At 43.6% G+C, this 17,538-nt stretch overlaps 1 protein-coding gene across 4 annotated transcripts in view; it reads right to left on the reverse strand.

The window, feature by feature from the left end:
• Nucleotides 1–12,592: 12,592 nt before the first annotated feature.
• LOC126473172 (uncharacterized) overlaps nucleotides 12,593–17,538 on the reverse strand; it is an 84,310-nt gene continuing 79,364 nt past the window's right edge. For all 4 annotated transcript variants that reach the window (XM_050100052.1, XM_050100053.1, XM_050100051.1 and 1 more), the window contains exon 7: nucleotides 12,593–14,300. In XM_050100052.1, the coding sequence (XP_049956009.1) occupies nucleotides 13,011–14,300 (1,290 nt within the window). In that variant the 3' untranslated portion in view covers nucleotides 12,593–13,010. The remainder of the gene's footprint in view (nucleotides 14,301–17,538) is intronic.

Raw genomic sequence — 17,538 nt, forward strand, 5'->3', positions numbered from 1 at the left:
CACTCAGCAACACATTGAAACCTCCACCCTAAAAGCATTAGGGTGGAAGACACAGAGGGACAAAGGACATGCACTAAAACCTATATAGAAATATAAAACCCACTCTCACGGATAAAACGTAAAACTAAAGCTGCTGTGGAGGCATTGTCGCCCAACACCGAAGGTAGGGTGCTGGGAAAGTTAAAAGTCTGCCGCAGAGTGGCTAAAAGTGGGCAGTCCAGCAAGAGGTGGACAACTGTCATTTGGGAGCCACAGCGACACTGAGGTGGTTCCTCGCGACGGAGTAGGTATCCACGCATTAGCCACATATGGCCAATGCGGAGCCAGCAGAGGACAACTGATTCTCTGCGAGAGGCCCACATGAAAGACTTCCACACATTCATAGTCTCCTTGATGACACGAAGTTTGTTATGCGTGCTGTTATGCCATTTCGTCTCCCAAAGCCAGAAAACCCTGCGGTGTAAGACAGAACACAGGTCAGCTTCGGAGATGCCTATCACCAGAAGCGGTTTCCGCGTCGCATGTTTGGCCAGCCTGTCGGCAAGTTCGTTGCTGGGGATTCCGACGTGTCCTGAGGTCCACACGAACACCACAGAGCGGCGGGACTGTTCCAGGGCATAGATGGACTCCTGAATGGACGCTACCAGAGGGTGGCGAGGGTATCACTGATCGATAGCTTGCAGGCTGCTCAGTGAGTCAGTACACAGGAGAAATGACTCGCATGAGCAGATGTATTCAAGAGCATGAGATATGGCCGCCAGCTCTGCAGTGAAAACACTGCTGCCAACTGGCAAGGAGTGCTCATGTACATATGTGAAGCCTAACGTGACCATCAGCCATTGAGCCGTCTGTGTAAACCACTTCAGAGGCCCGGAACACGTCAAGAATCGAGAGGAAGTGACAGTGGAGAGCGGCAGGGTTAACGGAATCCTTAGGGCCGTGCAAAAGGTCCAGACGAAGCTGCGTACACCATGGAGGCGTATGTGAATGGGCCGCAAGCAGAAGTGATACAGGGAAGGACTCCAGTTCGGAGAGAAGAGACCACACGCAAACCGCAATCGTTAGCGCCAATCTGGGCTGCCGATGTGGGAGATGGGCTGCCACAGGTGGGAAAAGGGGACGGTTTTTCGGATGTGCAGGGGAACTATGAATGTGTACTGCGTAACTGGCGACCAGTTGCGCACATCTGATCTGTAGTGGAGGGACACCAACCTCCACCGGTACGCTGGTCACCGGACTAATCCTTAAAGCTCCTGTCGCTAGTCGAACCCCACAGTTGTGCACAGGATCGAGTAAATGCAATGCTGAAGGCGCTGCCGAACCATAAACCACACTCCCATAGTCAATTCGGGATTGGACAAGGGCTCTGTAGAGCTGCAGCAGCGATCTGCACCCCAACTGGTGTTGCTCAGGCAATGGAGGTCATTGAGGTGCTGCCAGCACTTCTGCTTAAGCTGACGAAGATGAGGGAGCCAAGTCAATTGAGTGTCGAAAACCAGTCCTAGGAACTGATATGTCTCCACTACAGTGAGTGGATCATCATTAAGCTAAAGTGTGGGTTCCAGATGAATGGTATGACACTGACAGAAGTGCATGACACAAGACTTTGTGGCTGAAAAATGGAAGCCGTGGGCTAGAGCCCATGACTGCGCCTTGTGGATGACTCCCTGGAGGCGCTGCTCAGCAACAACATTACTGGAGCAGCAGTACGAAATGCAGAAGTTGTCTGCATACAGAGAAGGTGAGATGGAGTGCCCAACAGCTACTGCTAGACCGTTAATGGCCACTAAAAATAGAGAGAGACACTCAATACAGAGCCCTGCGGGACTCCATTCTCCTGGATATGGATGGAACTATAGGAGTCACCAACTTGGACACGGAAAGTACGGAGCTACAGGAAGTTTTGGATAAAAATCACCAAGTCGCATCGCATTCTTTACGTAAGTCAAAAAAGATGGCAATCAGGTGTTGCCGTCTGGAAAAGGCTGTTCGGATGGCAGACTCAATGGTCACAAGATTATCAGTGGTAGAGCGACCCTGGCAGAAGCCGTCCTGACATGGAGCCAGCAAGCCACATGACTCCAGGACCCAACCCAACCACCGACATACCATACGTTCCAGCAGCTTACAAAGAACATTGGTGAGGCTGATGGGCCGATAGCTATCCACATCAAGTGGGTTTTTACTGGATTTGAGCACCGGAATGATGGTGCTCTCCTGCCAATGCGATGGAAAGATGCCATCGCACCAGATCCGGTTGAAGATGACAAGATGTCACTTGTAGTCAGATGAGAGATATTTAATCATCTGGCTGTGGATGCGATCAGGCCCAGGAGCTGTGTCGGGCAATGTGCAACGGCTCTGAGGACCTCCCACTCTGTAAATGGGACGATATAGGATTCACTGCAGCGTGTAGTGAATGAGAGGACGTTCCCTTCCCGCCGTTGTTTGAGTGTGCGAAAGGCTGGGGGTAATTTTCCGACGCAGAGGCTCGAGCAAAGTGCTTGGCAATCGCGTTTGCGTTGGTACATAACTCGCCATTTATGGTAACACCAGGGACAGCTGTTGGGGCCTGGTACCCGAAAACACGTATGGTCTTTGCCCAGACTTGGGAAGGTGATGTGTGGCACCCAATGGTGGAGATGTATCTTTCCCAACACTCCTTCTTCCGTTGCTTGAGAAGGTAGGGAGCGTGGGCACGGAGCTGTTTAAAGGCTATGAGGTGCTCCAGAGAAGGGTGTCGCTTATGCTGCTGTAGAGCTCGCTGACACTCCTTAATTGCTTCAGTGACTTCCGGCGATCACCAAGGGACTGCCTGATGCCTTTGGCACCCTAAAGAGAGAGGGATCGCATTTTCTGCAGCAGAAACAACTGTGCTAGTCAGCTGCTCAACCATCACATCGATTTTACTGTGTGGGGGAGATTGAGCGGTGACAGCAGAGGTGAAAGTTCCCCAGTCCGCCTTGTTTAAAGCCCATCTGGGTAGGCATCCGTGTGCCTGACGCTTGGGCAGTGACAGGAAGATGGGGAAGTGGTCATTAGCACACAGGTCATCATGTGCTCTCCAGAGGATAGATGGGAGAAGTCCTGGGCTGCAAACTGATAAATCAATGGCCGAGTAACTACCATGAGTCACACTGAAATGTGGGGCGGCCCCAGTATTTAAGAAGCAGAGGTCGAATTGCGACAGTAAAGTTTCATCATCTTTGCCTCAACCAATAAACACAGTACAAACCCACAAGGGGTTATGGGCGTTAAAATCTCCCACAAGTAGGAAAGGTTTTGGGAGCTGTTCAATCGGTGCAGCTAATACAATCAGGGGTACTGCACCATCTGGAGGAAGATATACATTGCAGACATGTTCACTACAGACTGAGTTTAGGACATAAACACAAACTCCACCTGACACTTGATTATAGTCACCACGGTTCCTGTAACATCCCTTATAGCTACGGAGGGCAGGGGTCCGCATTGCTGGGAACCTGGTTACCTGGAGGGCAATGCAGATAGCAAACGTAAAGCTTAACAGTTGCCATAGCTCAGCCAGGCGGTGGAAAAAAAACTGCCGCAATTCTACTGGAGGATGACATCGTGATACTGGGAAGGCAAGGAAATATTCAGTGAGGCAGTTAACGCCTCAGAGTCACCTGCTGCCACCAATTTATTGCCTGAGCAGTTTATATCCATTGTGTCTGAGGGTCCGGCGATATCTAGGTCGTCTCCACCCCATCCTCAGCTGCAAAGCTTGTAGGTAGCAGTGGTGTGGGTGCCACCGCAATTTCCTTGGTCTTAGGGGTTTCTTTTTGGATTTCTCTTGCTGCTCTTTGGGTTTCCCTGGCTGGGAGGACTTCACTGGCTCAGTCTCCGGGACTGAGGATGAGTGTGAAGCCGTAAGACCAGCTGCTTTTGGGCTCTTCACCTGCTGGCGGGTGTCGTCTTTCCCACTAGAAGAAACCTGGGGAGGGAGTGACTCGAGGGACCCCTTCCTAGCGAGAGAAGCTGAAAAAGACTTACGCTTCTCCAGCTTAGAAGTGGGGACGAATGCCCCCAATGGTTGGGGGGGGTGTTGCTCCCGAAGTAGGTGGTGCAGGAGCAACATGGAGGGAAATGCCCCCCACCGAGGGGGCAGGTGTAGTCTTCCGGCTCTGAGAGGTGACCTGGGTTGGCGGAGCTGATGGTGCCAGAACTGTTGTAGCAGCGACATAAGACAATGTCATACGCATAGGATGTAAACGTTCAAATTTTCTCTTAGCCTCAGTGTAGGTCAGTCTGTCCAGGATCTTGTACTCCATGATTTTCCTTTCTTTCTGGAGAATCCTGCAGTCAGGCGAGCAAGGAGAATGGTGCTCTCCACAGTTGACACATATGGGAGGTGCCCCACCTCCCATCTGGAGTATGGGGATGTGATGGGCGTCCGCAATCTTGGCATGTGACGCTGGAAGTACAGCAGAAGACATACGGCCGAACTTGCAGCACTTAAAGCACCGCATCAGGGCTGGAATGTAGGGCTTTACATCACATTGGTAGACCATCACCTTGAACTTCTCGGGCAATGTATCGCCCTCAAAGGCCAAGATGGAACCACTGGTAGCAACCTGATTATCTTTCGACACCGTTGGACACTCCAGACGAAATGTACACCTTGCTGCTCTAAACTGGCGCGCAGCTCATCGTCGGACTGCAAAGGAAGGTCTCTGAAATATGATACCCTGGACCATATTTAAGCTCTTATGGGGCATGATGGTTACAGAAACATCCCTCACCTTGTCACAAGCGAGTAACTCCCGCGACTGGGCAGAGGATGCTGTTTTGATCGAGACTGACCCAGATCTCATTTTGGACAAGCCCTCCACCTCCCCGAATTTGTCCTCTAAATGCTCAACAAAAAACTGCGGCCTCTTCGTCATGAAAGATTCCCCATCAGCTCTCGAACATACAAGGTACCGGGGCGAATAAGATCTGCTGCCATCCTTAGCCTGACGGCTAAGGATGGCAGGGGAGGGAAACGATTTGGGGTCGTACTTCTGTGCACTGAATTGAGCTTGTGATCACTTAGAGACTGCTGGTGTTGCACCACCAGCAAGAGATGATGGACTACACTTCATGGCGTGTCATCCGCCCTGATGCCACCCACTCCGACCAGCGGCCCCCCCACGGGGGCCACCCAGCCGCAGCAAAGGCCACCTGGCAGGATGGCCTCTGCCGGGATTCCCAATGCCCCAGGGGGATGGGCATCTACACCTTGGCATACGTGGGGAGTTAACAGCGATCCCTGTGTGGTCAGGGGCTACAACCAACAGGGTACATGGCGGCCCCACCACAACGGACTGGCTACCGTGCTGGATATCAGATGCAATGAAGTCCATGGTCATCGTCGACGCAGAAATCGACACTGCACAGTGCATGGTGGAAAACATATCCAGGAAGGTGTCCTTGCCCACGAGATGGAGAATGGGCAGGACTGCAATGCGACGACGAGTAAGTGGGCTAAAGATCTCAATGCACGATGGACATGATGCACCTTGTAAGGCGGCCTTCCCCAGTTGGCTCGCTCTTCGGAAAAATTTTTAAGAATGGAGGTCAAACCCAACAGGGGACCATCACATGAAGGCCGAAACATGTGAAACTCCTTTTAGTCACCTCATACGACAGGCAGGAATACCTTGCGCCTATTCTAACTCCCGGACCCGCAGTTTAAAAAAACATAGGGGTTTGATGAATCTGTGATGGTTGCTTTTGGCGCTTTAATCGTTTATAGGTTCGTGGTTGATATTACTAACCACACCACAAAGGTTCAAAATCTCTGTAATCTGAGGCTTGTACATGACTATCACATCCAGCTACTGCATGGGATCGATTTGTGACCAACAAAGCAATCACAATGAGCTTACGTTGTTTTGTCAGCAATTGGTAGCACTTATTCTTCTTTGTGGTCAATAAAGTTACCACAGAGATGTCTCAGTTTTCAGTACACAGATTGTCTCATAATTTTGCTGGTAAGCCTTTGCATTTACAAAATGAAGTCGATCTATTATTTTATAGTGTAATGTAAACATGGTGACATTAATCTACCTATAGTTTCACAGAGAAATGATTTCCCCCCCCCCCCCCCCCCTTGAGTTTACATAACATTTCATTTATAATCAAATACTTTTTGCAAAAGTTATGTTATTATGGTAACTCAATATTTACTTGACACGTTTATCAAACTGTTCTAAAATACAGCACTGTGATCAGATTTTATAGGCAATTTTACACACGACTCCCGCATTAATATAGAAAGGTCAACCTTTTGTGGCAGTTAACCGAATAGAGCACGGGAGGCCGAAGAAGTAATTTTCAGTCACTACGTTTACATGAGACACATCTTCCAAAAGACAAAAACTGAATTTCGGAAACCATTTATTGCTGTCATGTTTACATGTTAAGATCTGAAGCGGATTTGCTAGCCCAGTTAAATATGGCATCTGGTAAATAACTTGTTAAAGTTTCTAATTTAGTCAGCACAACTGCTATTGCTCTTCAATTAGACAAGGCATAAACAGCTTCAGTCAGTCCATATTAACTAAAAATTTTTGAAAGTGAGATGAAACCTGACTGCTCAAGCACGTTTCAAAACCAGCTGAATTTACATGCGAGTGAAAATCAATTGTGGAAAAGTAAAAGCGACAACCAGAAGCAGATTTCCAGAATTGATTTTGAAGTGTTTACATAACCAACCAGAAACGGTATTGGGAAATCAGTTTATGAAATCCAGTTTTGGGAGCCCTACGTGATCGGGATGAGTGTAAGGATTGCATTGAATTTTGTTGTTAAGTCTTTACAAAATTAAATCAATTTATTATAGTGTAATATACACATGTTAAACAATAATAATGCCTACAGTTTCACAGTATCTAGTGCAAATTGCTGTGAAATGAGTCTTTTTGTCTTGTGTCAGCAAAAATATGTTGTTGTTGTTGTTATGGTCTTCAGTCCTGAGACTGGTTTGATGCAGCTCTCCATGCTACTCTATTCTGTGCAAGCCTCTTCATCTCCCAGTACCTGCTGCAGCCTACATCCTTCTGAATCTACTTAGTGTATTCATCTCTTGGTCTCCCTCTACAATTTTTACCCTCCATGCTGCCCTCCAGTATTAAATTGGTGATCCCTTGATGCCTCAAAACATGTCCTACCAACCAATCCCTTCTTCTAGTCATGTTGTGCAACAAACTCCTCTTCTCATCAATTCTATTCAATACCTCCTCATTACTTATGTGATCTACCCATCTAATCTTCAGCATTCTTCTGTAGCACCACATTTCGAAAGCTTCTATTCTCTTCTTGTCCAAACTATTTATCGTCCATGTTTCACTTCCATACATGGCTCCACTCCATACAAATACTTCCAGAAACGACTTCCTGAGACTTAAATCAATACTCGATGTTAACAAATTTCTCTTCTTCATAAACGCTTTCCTTGCTTGCCATTGCCAGTCTACATTTTATATCTTCTCTACTTCAACCATCATCAGTTATTCTGCTCCCCAAATAGCAAAACTCCTTTACTACTTTAAGTGTCTCATTTCCTAATCTAATTCCCTCAGCATCACCCGACTTAATTCAACTACATTCAATTATCCTCATTTTGCTTTTGTTGATGTTCATCTTATATCCTCCTTTCAGGACACTGTCCATTCCATTCAACTTCTCTTCCAAGTCCTTTGCTGTCTCTGACAGAATTACAATGTCATCGGCAAACCTCAAAGTTTTTATTTCTTCTCCATGGATTTTAATACCTACTCCGAATTTTTCTTTTGTTTCCTTTACTGCTTGCTCAATATACAGATTGAATAGCATCGGGGAGAGGCTACAACCCTGTCTCACTCCCTTCCCAACCACTGCTTCCCTTTCGACTCTTATAACTGCCATCTGGTTTCTGTACAAATTTTAAATAGCCTTTCACTCCCTGTATTTTACCCCTAACACCTTCAGAATTTGAAAGAGAGTATTCCAGTAAACATTGTCAAAAGCTTTCTCTAAGTCTACAAATGCTAGAAACGTAGGTTTGCCTTTCCTTAATCTTTCTTCTAAGATAAGTCGAAGGGTCAGTATTGCCTCACGTGTTCCAACATTTATACGGAATCCAAACTGATCTTCCCCGAGGTCGGCTTCTACCAGCTTTTCCACTCGTCTGTAAAGAATTTGCATTAGTATTTTGCAGCTGTGACTTATTAAACTGATAGTTCGGTAATTTTGGCATCTGTCAACACCTGCTCTCTTTGGGATTGGAATTATTATATTCTTCTTGCTCACCAGATGGTAGAGTTTTGGCAGGACTGGCTCTCCCAAGGCTGTCAGTAGTTCTAATGGAATGTTATCTACTCCCGGGCCTTGTTTTGACTCAGGTCCTCCAGTGCTCTGCCAAACTCTTCACGCAGTATCATATGTCCAATTTCATCTTCATCTACATCCTCGTCCATTTCCATAATATTGTCCTCAAGTACATCGCCCTTGTATAGACCCTCTATATACTCCTTCCACCTTTCTGTTTTTCCTTCTTTGCTTAGAACTGGGTTTCCATCTGAGCTCTTGATATTCATACAAGTGGTTCTCTTTTCTCCAAATGTCTCTCTATTTTCCTGTAGGCAGTATCTATCTTACCCCTCATTAGATAAGCCTCTACATCCTTATATTTGTCCTCTAGCCATCCCTGCTTAGCCATTTTGCACTTCCTGTCGATCTCATTTTTGAGACATTTGTATTTCTTTTTGCCTGCTTCATTTACTGCATTTTTATACTTTCTCCTTTCATCAATTAAATTCAGTATCTCTTCTGTTACCCAAGGATTTCTACTAGCCCTCGTCTTTTTACCTACTTGATCCTCTGCTGCCTTCACTATTTCATTCCTCAAAGCTACCCATTCTTCTTCTACTGTATTTCTTTCCCCCATTCCTGTCAATTGTTCCCTTATGCTCTCCCTGAAACTCTGCACAACATCTGGTTCTTTCAGTTTATCCAGGTCCCATCTCCTGAAAATTTCCACCATTTTGCAGTTTCTTGAGATTTAATCTACAGTTCATAACCAATAGATTGTGGTCAGAGTCCACATCTGCCCCTGGAAATGTCTTACAATTTAAAATCTGGTTCCTAAATCTCTGTCTTACCATTATATAATCTATCTGAAACCTTTTAGTATCTCCAGGGTTCTTCCATGTATACAACCTTCTTTTGTGATTCTTGAACCAAGTGTTAGCTATGATTAAGTTATGGAGGAGGAGGATATTAGTGTTTAACGTCCCGTCGACAACGAGGTCATTAGAGACGGAGCGCAAGCTCGGGTGAGGGAAGGATGGGGAAGGAAATCGGCCGTGCCCTTTCAAAGGAACCATCCCGGCATTTGCCTGAAGCGATTTAGGGAAATCACGGAAAACCTAAATCAGGATGGCCGGAGACGGGATTGAACCGTCGTCCTCCCGAATGCGAGTCCAGTGTGCTAACCACTGCGCCACCTCGCTCGGTGATTAAGTTATGCTCTGTGCAAAATTCTACCAGGCAGCTGCCTCTTTCATTTCTTAGCCCCAATCCATATTCACCTACTAGGTTTCCTTCTCTTCCTTTTCCTACTGTCAAATTCCAGTCACCCATGACTATTAAATTTTCATCTCCCTTCACTACCTGAAAAATTTCTTTTATCTCATCATACATTTCATCAATTTCTTCATCTGCAGAGCTAGTTGGCATACAAACTTGTACTACTGTAGTAGGCGTGGGCTTCGTGTCTACCTTGGCCACAATAATGCGTTCACTATGCTGTTTGTAGTAGCTTGCCCGCACTCCTATTTTTTTATTCATTATTAAACCTACTCCTGTATTACCCCTATTTGATTTTGTATTTATAATCCTGTATTCACCTGACCAAAAGTCTTGTTCCTCCTGCCACCGAACTTCACTAATTCCCACTATATCTAACTTTAACCTATCCATTTCCATTTTTAAATTTTCTAACCTACCTGCCCGATTAAGGGATCTGACATACCAGGCTCCGATCCGTAGAACGCCAGTTTTCTTTCTCCTGATAATGATGTCCTCTTGAGTAGTCCCCCCCGGAGATCCGAATGGGGGACTATTTTACCCAAGAAGACGCCATCATCATTTAATCACACAGTAAAGCTGCATGCCCTTGGGAAAAATTACGGCTGTAGTTTCCCCTTGGTTTCAGCCGTTTGCAGTACCAAAACAACAAGGCCGTTTTAGTTAGTGTTACAGGGCCATATCAGTCAATCATCCAGACTGTTGCCCTTGCAACTACTGAAAAGGCTGCTGCCCCTCTTCAGGAACACGTTTGTCTGGCCTCTCAACAGATACCCCTCCGTTGTGGTTGCACCTACAGTACGGCTATCTGTATCGTTGAGGCACGCAAGGCTCCCCACCAACGGCAAGGTCCATGGTTCATGGGGGGAAGCAAAAATATGTACATAATATGTACATAATATTAATTAATAATACATATTTATTTGCATCTGAAAATATTATGATAAAGTTGCAGGAAAAAAATATGAACATAATATTAATTTCCTGCAACTTTATCATAATATTTTCAAATGCAAATAAATATATCTGCACAAGTTATTTTGTGTTATTATAGTACCTCTGCATTTACTTGATATTTTAGCAAACAGTTTAAAAATAATAGTATTGCACTAGTAAACAGTTATAATCTGCATTCTTGCTTCTACAGGGTGATCAATCATCAAGGCAATGACTTTCACAGCGCGCAGCTGGCCGGTGACACCGGCTGCTGTGTCCATGGTGCAGGTGACAAGAGACCCACAGTAAATATAGGACTGCTTGTTGCGAAACTTATTTCTAACACACATAACATAAACACTTAAAAAGAAAAGTAAATTACTTGCATATGTTACACAAGGAGATGCTGGAACTACATCCCTTCATTGTTAAGTATGTGGATTTGATTTGTACACTCTCTTTTTTAATCCCCCCTCTCCCCGGAGACAAAAACTGTCGCCATTGCAGAGCCCTACTGAAGGGTCGCAAAAGCATGTTCTCTCAGAGTTAAGTAGTCACTGGGGCCTATTATTCTTCCACTATCATAGCACACCAAATTCCTATTTTCTTCTCAAGTAGATGTTCCTCATGCATTATTACACTTTTCTTAAGTCCAATAAGGGTTATTTGGTGAATTAACATATTTCACTTAGGTGGAACAATGATTCCTCCAAGAAGAAAGTTAAGTGAGGGTCAATTTCTCTGTTATGCACCCAGTTCAAAATCCATTCACAAAACCACATCCTATTTGTAGGGTTCACGTTCACGTTCTCGCACTGCAGTTATTTTACTGGGTTGAAATTTCAGTAACTTTGTAGCCATTTGAACAGAGGCATAGCAACTTCCTGTTTTATGAGAAATATTCTGAACTCCCATTGTAGGAGACCTTTCCACAGTATGTCCAATGCTATACAGAGTTTTGTGAGTACTATATATGGTAGTCTAAGTTTCCTGTCAAGAACACAAAATTTGTTTACCTGTTGATGAGTCACACTCTAATTATGAATTGAACACCATGAAGATCCTCTCGAAATAGTCTCCTTACTGCATGTGCCGATTCTGCATGCACGTATGAATCATACAAGAATACTCTTCGGTAAATAGAATACTTATATTTCCCCACTTCACTTGAAACACTTTCACTCAATACACTGTATTGTGTCGCCTAACAAAGATTTGCAGAAAATCATGCTTGGGCCCTTCTGAGAAAGAACATTGGCTCCAATTGTGAGTATGGAAGAGACATTGGTGCAGAGGATGTTGTAGTAGGAACTTCCAGGGACACCAGTGACCACTAAACACAACTGAGTTTTGATGGAGTTCAGTCAAACAGATTCTGAAATTTCTAATATCCCTGTAGTTACCCCATATCAGCAGTTTTCTGAACAGGGAGTGAATCCATGTTATTTTCAACACCAAAACATTTTTACTACCATTCAGTACTAGAGTTCCTGTGAATTTGCGTTCTCCTCCAGGAGTGCGTGGATGAAAATTTTCAATTACTTCAGGGACATAGCACCAGTAAATGCATTCATACTTTATAAGGATGTTAGCTTCTTGTTCGGAATACTAAACCTGTGTCACATTTAAAATTTATAAATATTCTGAATAATGAGCTAATGGAAAATTTCTGCTCTAAATCTAAAATGAGACCAACACCGAGACCACACACAGCAATCAGTAGGTCACAATTTCAAATCTTAATGCAGGTGATTATTCTTTCTTTATAGTGAAAGAAATTTATGCTGATAATTTATTAGTTCAAAACAGCATGTGCCCTCAAGAAATGGTGACTGTTCTTATCATATATAAATTAAAATACTACGGAGTGAGAGTGTTACAGATCTCCCATTTTAATACATTACTCTGGGTGACAGCTCTAAATGAGTCTTACCCACTGCAATTAGGCAAGACAAAAGATGGCCGTAAGTATGTTGCACACACCGTTCTCAGTTACATGTTCTGTCATATTTCAGTGAGAGGGTCCATGTATCTGCAATTTCTACACAATTTCATATATTAACGATAAGAAGCAAAGGTGAAGTAAATTATGAAAAAATTTAAATTTATTTAAGATTCAGAAATACAACACTTAGATGAATGTGATAAAACTATCAGCAAAATTACAATGGAGCAAATACACATTTTACTCTTTTAGCGCATGCAAGAAGAGCAATGATTCTTCAATGTTACTGATAAACAATCTCAAAACAACAAGGTTAACTAGAGTGCTCTTGATGCATGTAATAAAAGACACAGATATATATATATATATATATACTAGTGACGCGTCAATCATTAAATCCATATCACAGACATTTATCACAATTATACATTCATGTTGCATTAGAAAGCCACATTATCACAATAATCTGCATGCTTACTTTGACTTGTTTATGGTGTCATACATTTATTTAGCTGTTTTCTTTCTCAACATGGGCACTGAATATCGTTATTTAATGTCAGAGCCAGGTACTACTTTCCCTCCCTTCATTTTTATTCACGTTCTGGTCACTCATTCTGAGTGACATTTCCTTTCTGGCTCTAAGTTTCTGTTGGATTTCATCATTTCCTCCTGTGCCCATTCTAGCAGACCGTGAATCTTTTGATGTTTGCTGGTCATCGGTCTGGGCAAGTTTAAACCGTCTGTTAAATGAACTATCTTCTTGTTTTACATGGTCTGAACCACTTTCATGCCTGTATTTTCGAAAATTCTGATTAGAATATCCCTTCTTATATTGTTCACCCAAATTATCAGATGAATAACTATCAGCACTGGAATCACGATTCCTGTTATAACTGTGGTTCCTGTAAGCCTGTCGATTACCTCGTGAGGAGTCTCCATAGCTCCCTCCGTCATTCCTCTCACGATTATAGGAAGGTCTTTCACGCCAATTGCCCCTGTTCCTTGGACTGTAATGGTTTGGCTTCTCCTGCCTTTCATAGGAAGGTTCTCGGACAGCTGCGCCCTCTCTCCAATTAAATTTGGTATCCCTTTGAAAACAGTTGCTGGATCCACGCATTCTGTCATAATCTCCATCACGGTCCTGGAACTGTCTTCTGCTACCACCTCTTCCCTGAATGGATCCTTGGCTTCCAGTGGAATCACAGCTCGAATCGCGATCGTAGGAGCCACGATAGCCGCCTCCTCTTCCAAATTCTTTCTGGCTCGTACGATTTCTTGAACTGCTTCTGAACTCATAATTTGGCCCTCTGCTTTCTTCTTCAGATGGTCTCCTATTCCTAATTGTCCTCCAATCCTTGCTACTATTGTTGGATTCACAGCTAGAGTCACGGCGATATCTTCTGGAGCTACTATTTGATTCACAACTAGAATCTCGACGATTACTACTGTGGTAATATCCTGAACCTCTACCTGTTCCTCTTTCACTTGTACCTCTTCCTCTCCCTCTATAGTCTTGATAATTGCCACGCCCTCTCCCTCTACCTCCTCTATACTCTTGATAATTGCCACGACCTCTCTTTCCACCTCTTTCTCTTCCTCTCGATTTAGATGCACGTTCTTCTTCTTCCCTCAACACACTCTCTGATTCTTCCAATATCTGCTGACGGTGTGATTCTGGCGGATTATCCAGTAGTTCAGTGCCTTCAAACTTTGAAATCAGTCTCTCATACAGATCTCTTTCTTCAGATGGTACATTCTCTTTACATAGAGCCAGTCGTACCTCATCCAATGTGACTTGAAGGAGATCAAATGGTTTCTTTATAAACACACAGACTGGCTTATATGCCTGGGAAAGAGAGGATTATACATTACTTCAAGATCCAAGACATTGAATGTAATTACACAAATAACGCAACTGTTAAACACCAACAAAAAAAGTACATAAGTAATTCATTAATTTTACTCATTAGTATTTGAATATTTTGATGTTATAAGGAAAGGCAACATTTTACATAGACCAAAATATAATTGAATGGAAATATAATTTGTGGTGATTACCAAAAATTTTCAACAGCTGTTTGCATGGATGCTGTACTCTTTCTCAAACTGATGTTTGGTTCAATCTTAACTCATCTTAAAACTATTGTTTCTTTTACCTTCATTGTCCTAGGAGAGCTACTGCTCTGGCACTTAAAACCACCAGCATTTTACCAATCATGACAGTGCCACCCTCTTCCATGTTTTCTGCTATCAACCAAACCAGTTTTACCTCCTCTTTCCTGTTAAGGTGAAGGTGACGCCTAGAACAATCTCATTTAATAGCAGCCTCAACAAGCAATCATATCGATGTGTGACCCTACCCCAAACCCCACAGTAACTCTCTGGACAGATGACTTCATATGAGGTCGATTATAGCGGCTTAGAACAGATATAAATTAAAAATTGGTATACGTCAATGTTGATAATTTTTTTTATGTACCATGCCTCTGATCTTGAAAATTGCACCAGTTCAGCAGTGAAGAGAACCCCAAGTTTCTTCAGGTATGCCACATCCAGTTGAACCCACTCACACATCACTAATCATCAGATCTCACAGAGCAAGCTGTTCCATCATTGCCTCAGGATGCACAGGCACCTGCGAGAGCCCATCAGCTCGTCTACGGGCAGCAGGCACAGGTGAAGTTGGCTACTAGCCAGGTGGCCCTCTTCCACCATGTTTACTGTCTACGAGCTGGAAAAGCCACTCATAAAACTATCAAACTGTGGGGATTTGATTGCTACATTTAACCTGTTGTTCTAAATAGTTTCAGACATTTTCTATATAATAAAGATTGTATGATTTAGTAGACCAGTTAAGGTGCAATAGGGTGCCTGAGTTTTTCTGAAACCAGAAATAGATGCACGTAACCTTGTGAACACAGCCGTTGGCATCTTGGAAGATCTGTCCACAGCATACCCATCACGAAGATGAAGACAGAGCAATACTGGGTCACCAAAAATGTTGGAACAGACATCCTGGTTCACCTTCACAGTAACCCAAAATAGTGCTTCCACATCCAGTAACCCTGAAGAGTGCATCCAAATCAGTGCATGAAAAACATCACAGAACTACGCCATCGACACACTGCACGTTAAATGTCTTTTTAAAGCTTTGGTGCACTTGAGGCCATGCATCATTTGAAAAGATGAAAAATCACAACTCTTTGGGTCATACTACATGCCTCCAGTCAACTAGTGTACAGTTTCTGTTTTGTTTGTTCCACCGAAGGCAAGCAGCTTCAAACGCCACTGCAAACAATGGCCATTTGCGATGCATCTAACTCAAAAATCCATTGCATGCAGTTTCCTTCACAATTCACACTCAGAACTGGTAGGGGGAATGCATATAACGACAGCAGTAACTGCTGTTGGGTCTGAAACTGTCACTTTTCTCTAGTCCCTGTCACACAGGATCTTTTTTCAACCACTGTTCCAAAACAATGTAACATGATTGTGAGTATTACATTTCTTGTACTCACAATAGACAGTTCATATTAAAAGACCAACATCCTGGACAATTTCTTACATTATGTAGTGATGGGCAAACACAATAGCTCTTAAAAATCTGCCATTCTGTCACATTTCCACACTCGCCCGTGACTGTCACATAGACATCACTTCACTGATATGATATTCACCACCAATGGAGAGTCATATGACTGCCTGGTACCAGTTGCACACCACATAAAGCATTCCAAAGTGACCAGCTTGCTCTTTTTTAAGGTGGTGACTAATATTGTGAGCTTATTACTTATTGCCACTTCCCAATTATCTTTAGTCTTCTCCCTTCTTAAGACTATCAACAGAGGAGATTTTAATGTTGCACATTTTCTCTGGAAACAGTTATTAATACCATCTGTGAAACCAGTAGCAGGTCACATGTAAGTTGAAATGTAAGTTATGCGTATATTACTCACCAATTAGAAAAACCTTATCCTCTAGACAAGGCACACATTGGTACACCCGTGCGAATTTAAATTAATTCCAGCCTCAAGAATTTTCGGAGAAAAGAATGTGACAGGTCTGTTATGAGATGGGGGCAGAAAATAACGTATCAGTGAGCAGTCGCACTAGGTAGCTGATAACATAAAGATGTAGCATAAATACTGCATAGTAACACACATGTTGTTTCAACAGAAGTTGCTCATATTCCCAGAGCTTACGGGGTTCTCCAAACTGTAACCTACTGCACCGTTATTGCTGTGTGGAAACTGGTTAAATTGGAAAATTTTGATGTTGCTGCACCAGAGTCACTGTGGGTCGACTGACTGAAGACACCCACCAACTTCAGAACTCTGTTGTAAAACAGGCAGCATACTGATTTGTCTGGCAGAGCACACACGAGGGAGGATCGGAAAATAACGCAAAAATATCCCCCCCTCCCGGTATTGCAGTTTGAATGTTGAAATTTCACGACAACATAGTTTGAAGTTTCTTTTTTTTTTCCACATGGCATCCACCAAGTGAAATTCACAGGAACATGCTTAGCATGTGCAAGGACAATTGTATGGACCACAGCAATGTCTCCAGGTGATGGGCATTCTTCTAACAGGGCCGTGTGGACCTTAGTGATTCGCCACACTCTGGGCAGTTGGTAACAGCTGCAACACTGCAGAATGTCAGAGCTATTGAGGTAGCAATGTTGAATAACAGGCATGTGCAACTGCGAACCTTAGCACAGCAGTTCAACGTTTCGTAAGGTGCTGTGTATGATACTGTTCATGACATGTTGAAATTTCGTAAAGTTAATGTTCACTGGGTGCCTACGAAGCTGACAGACAAATGGCAAGCAAATGACATGCTTGTATCACTCAACATATTATGCCACAGAAGGGTATGACTTTCTGAAATGAATCATACTGGCGATAAATTGTGGGTGCACCACTATCTGCCCGAAACCAAGTAAGCTTCCATGGAGTGAAAACATGCTGGTTCTCCAGTACAATAAAAAAAAATCATCAACCTGCTAGGACAGTGCTTGTGGCATTATTCTGGTATATGCATGTTGGGTTATTGGCGGACTTTGCTGAACATGGGACCACTGT

Source organism: Schistocerca serialis, chromosome 4 (assembly GCF_023864345.2).
Source record: "Schistocerca serialis cubense isolate TAMUIC-IGC-003099 chromosome 4, iqSchSeri2.2, whole genome shotgun sequence".
NCBI classification, from domain to species: Eukaryota; Metazoa; Arthropoda; class Insecta; order Orthoptera; family Acrididae; genus Schistocerca; species Schistocerca serialis.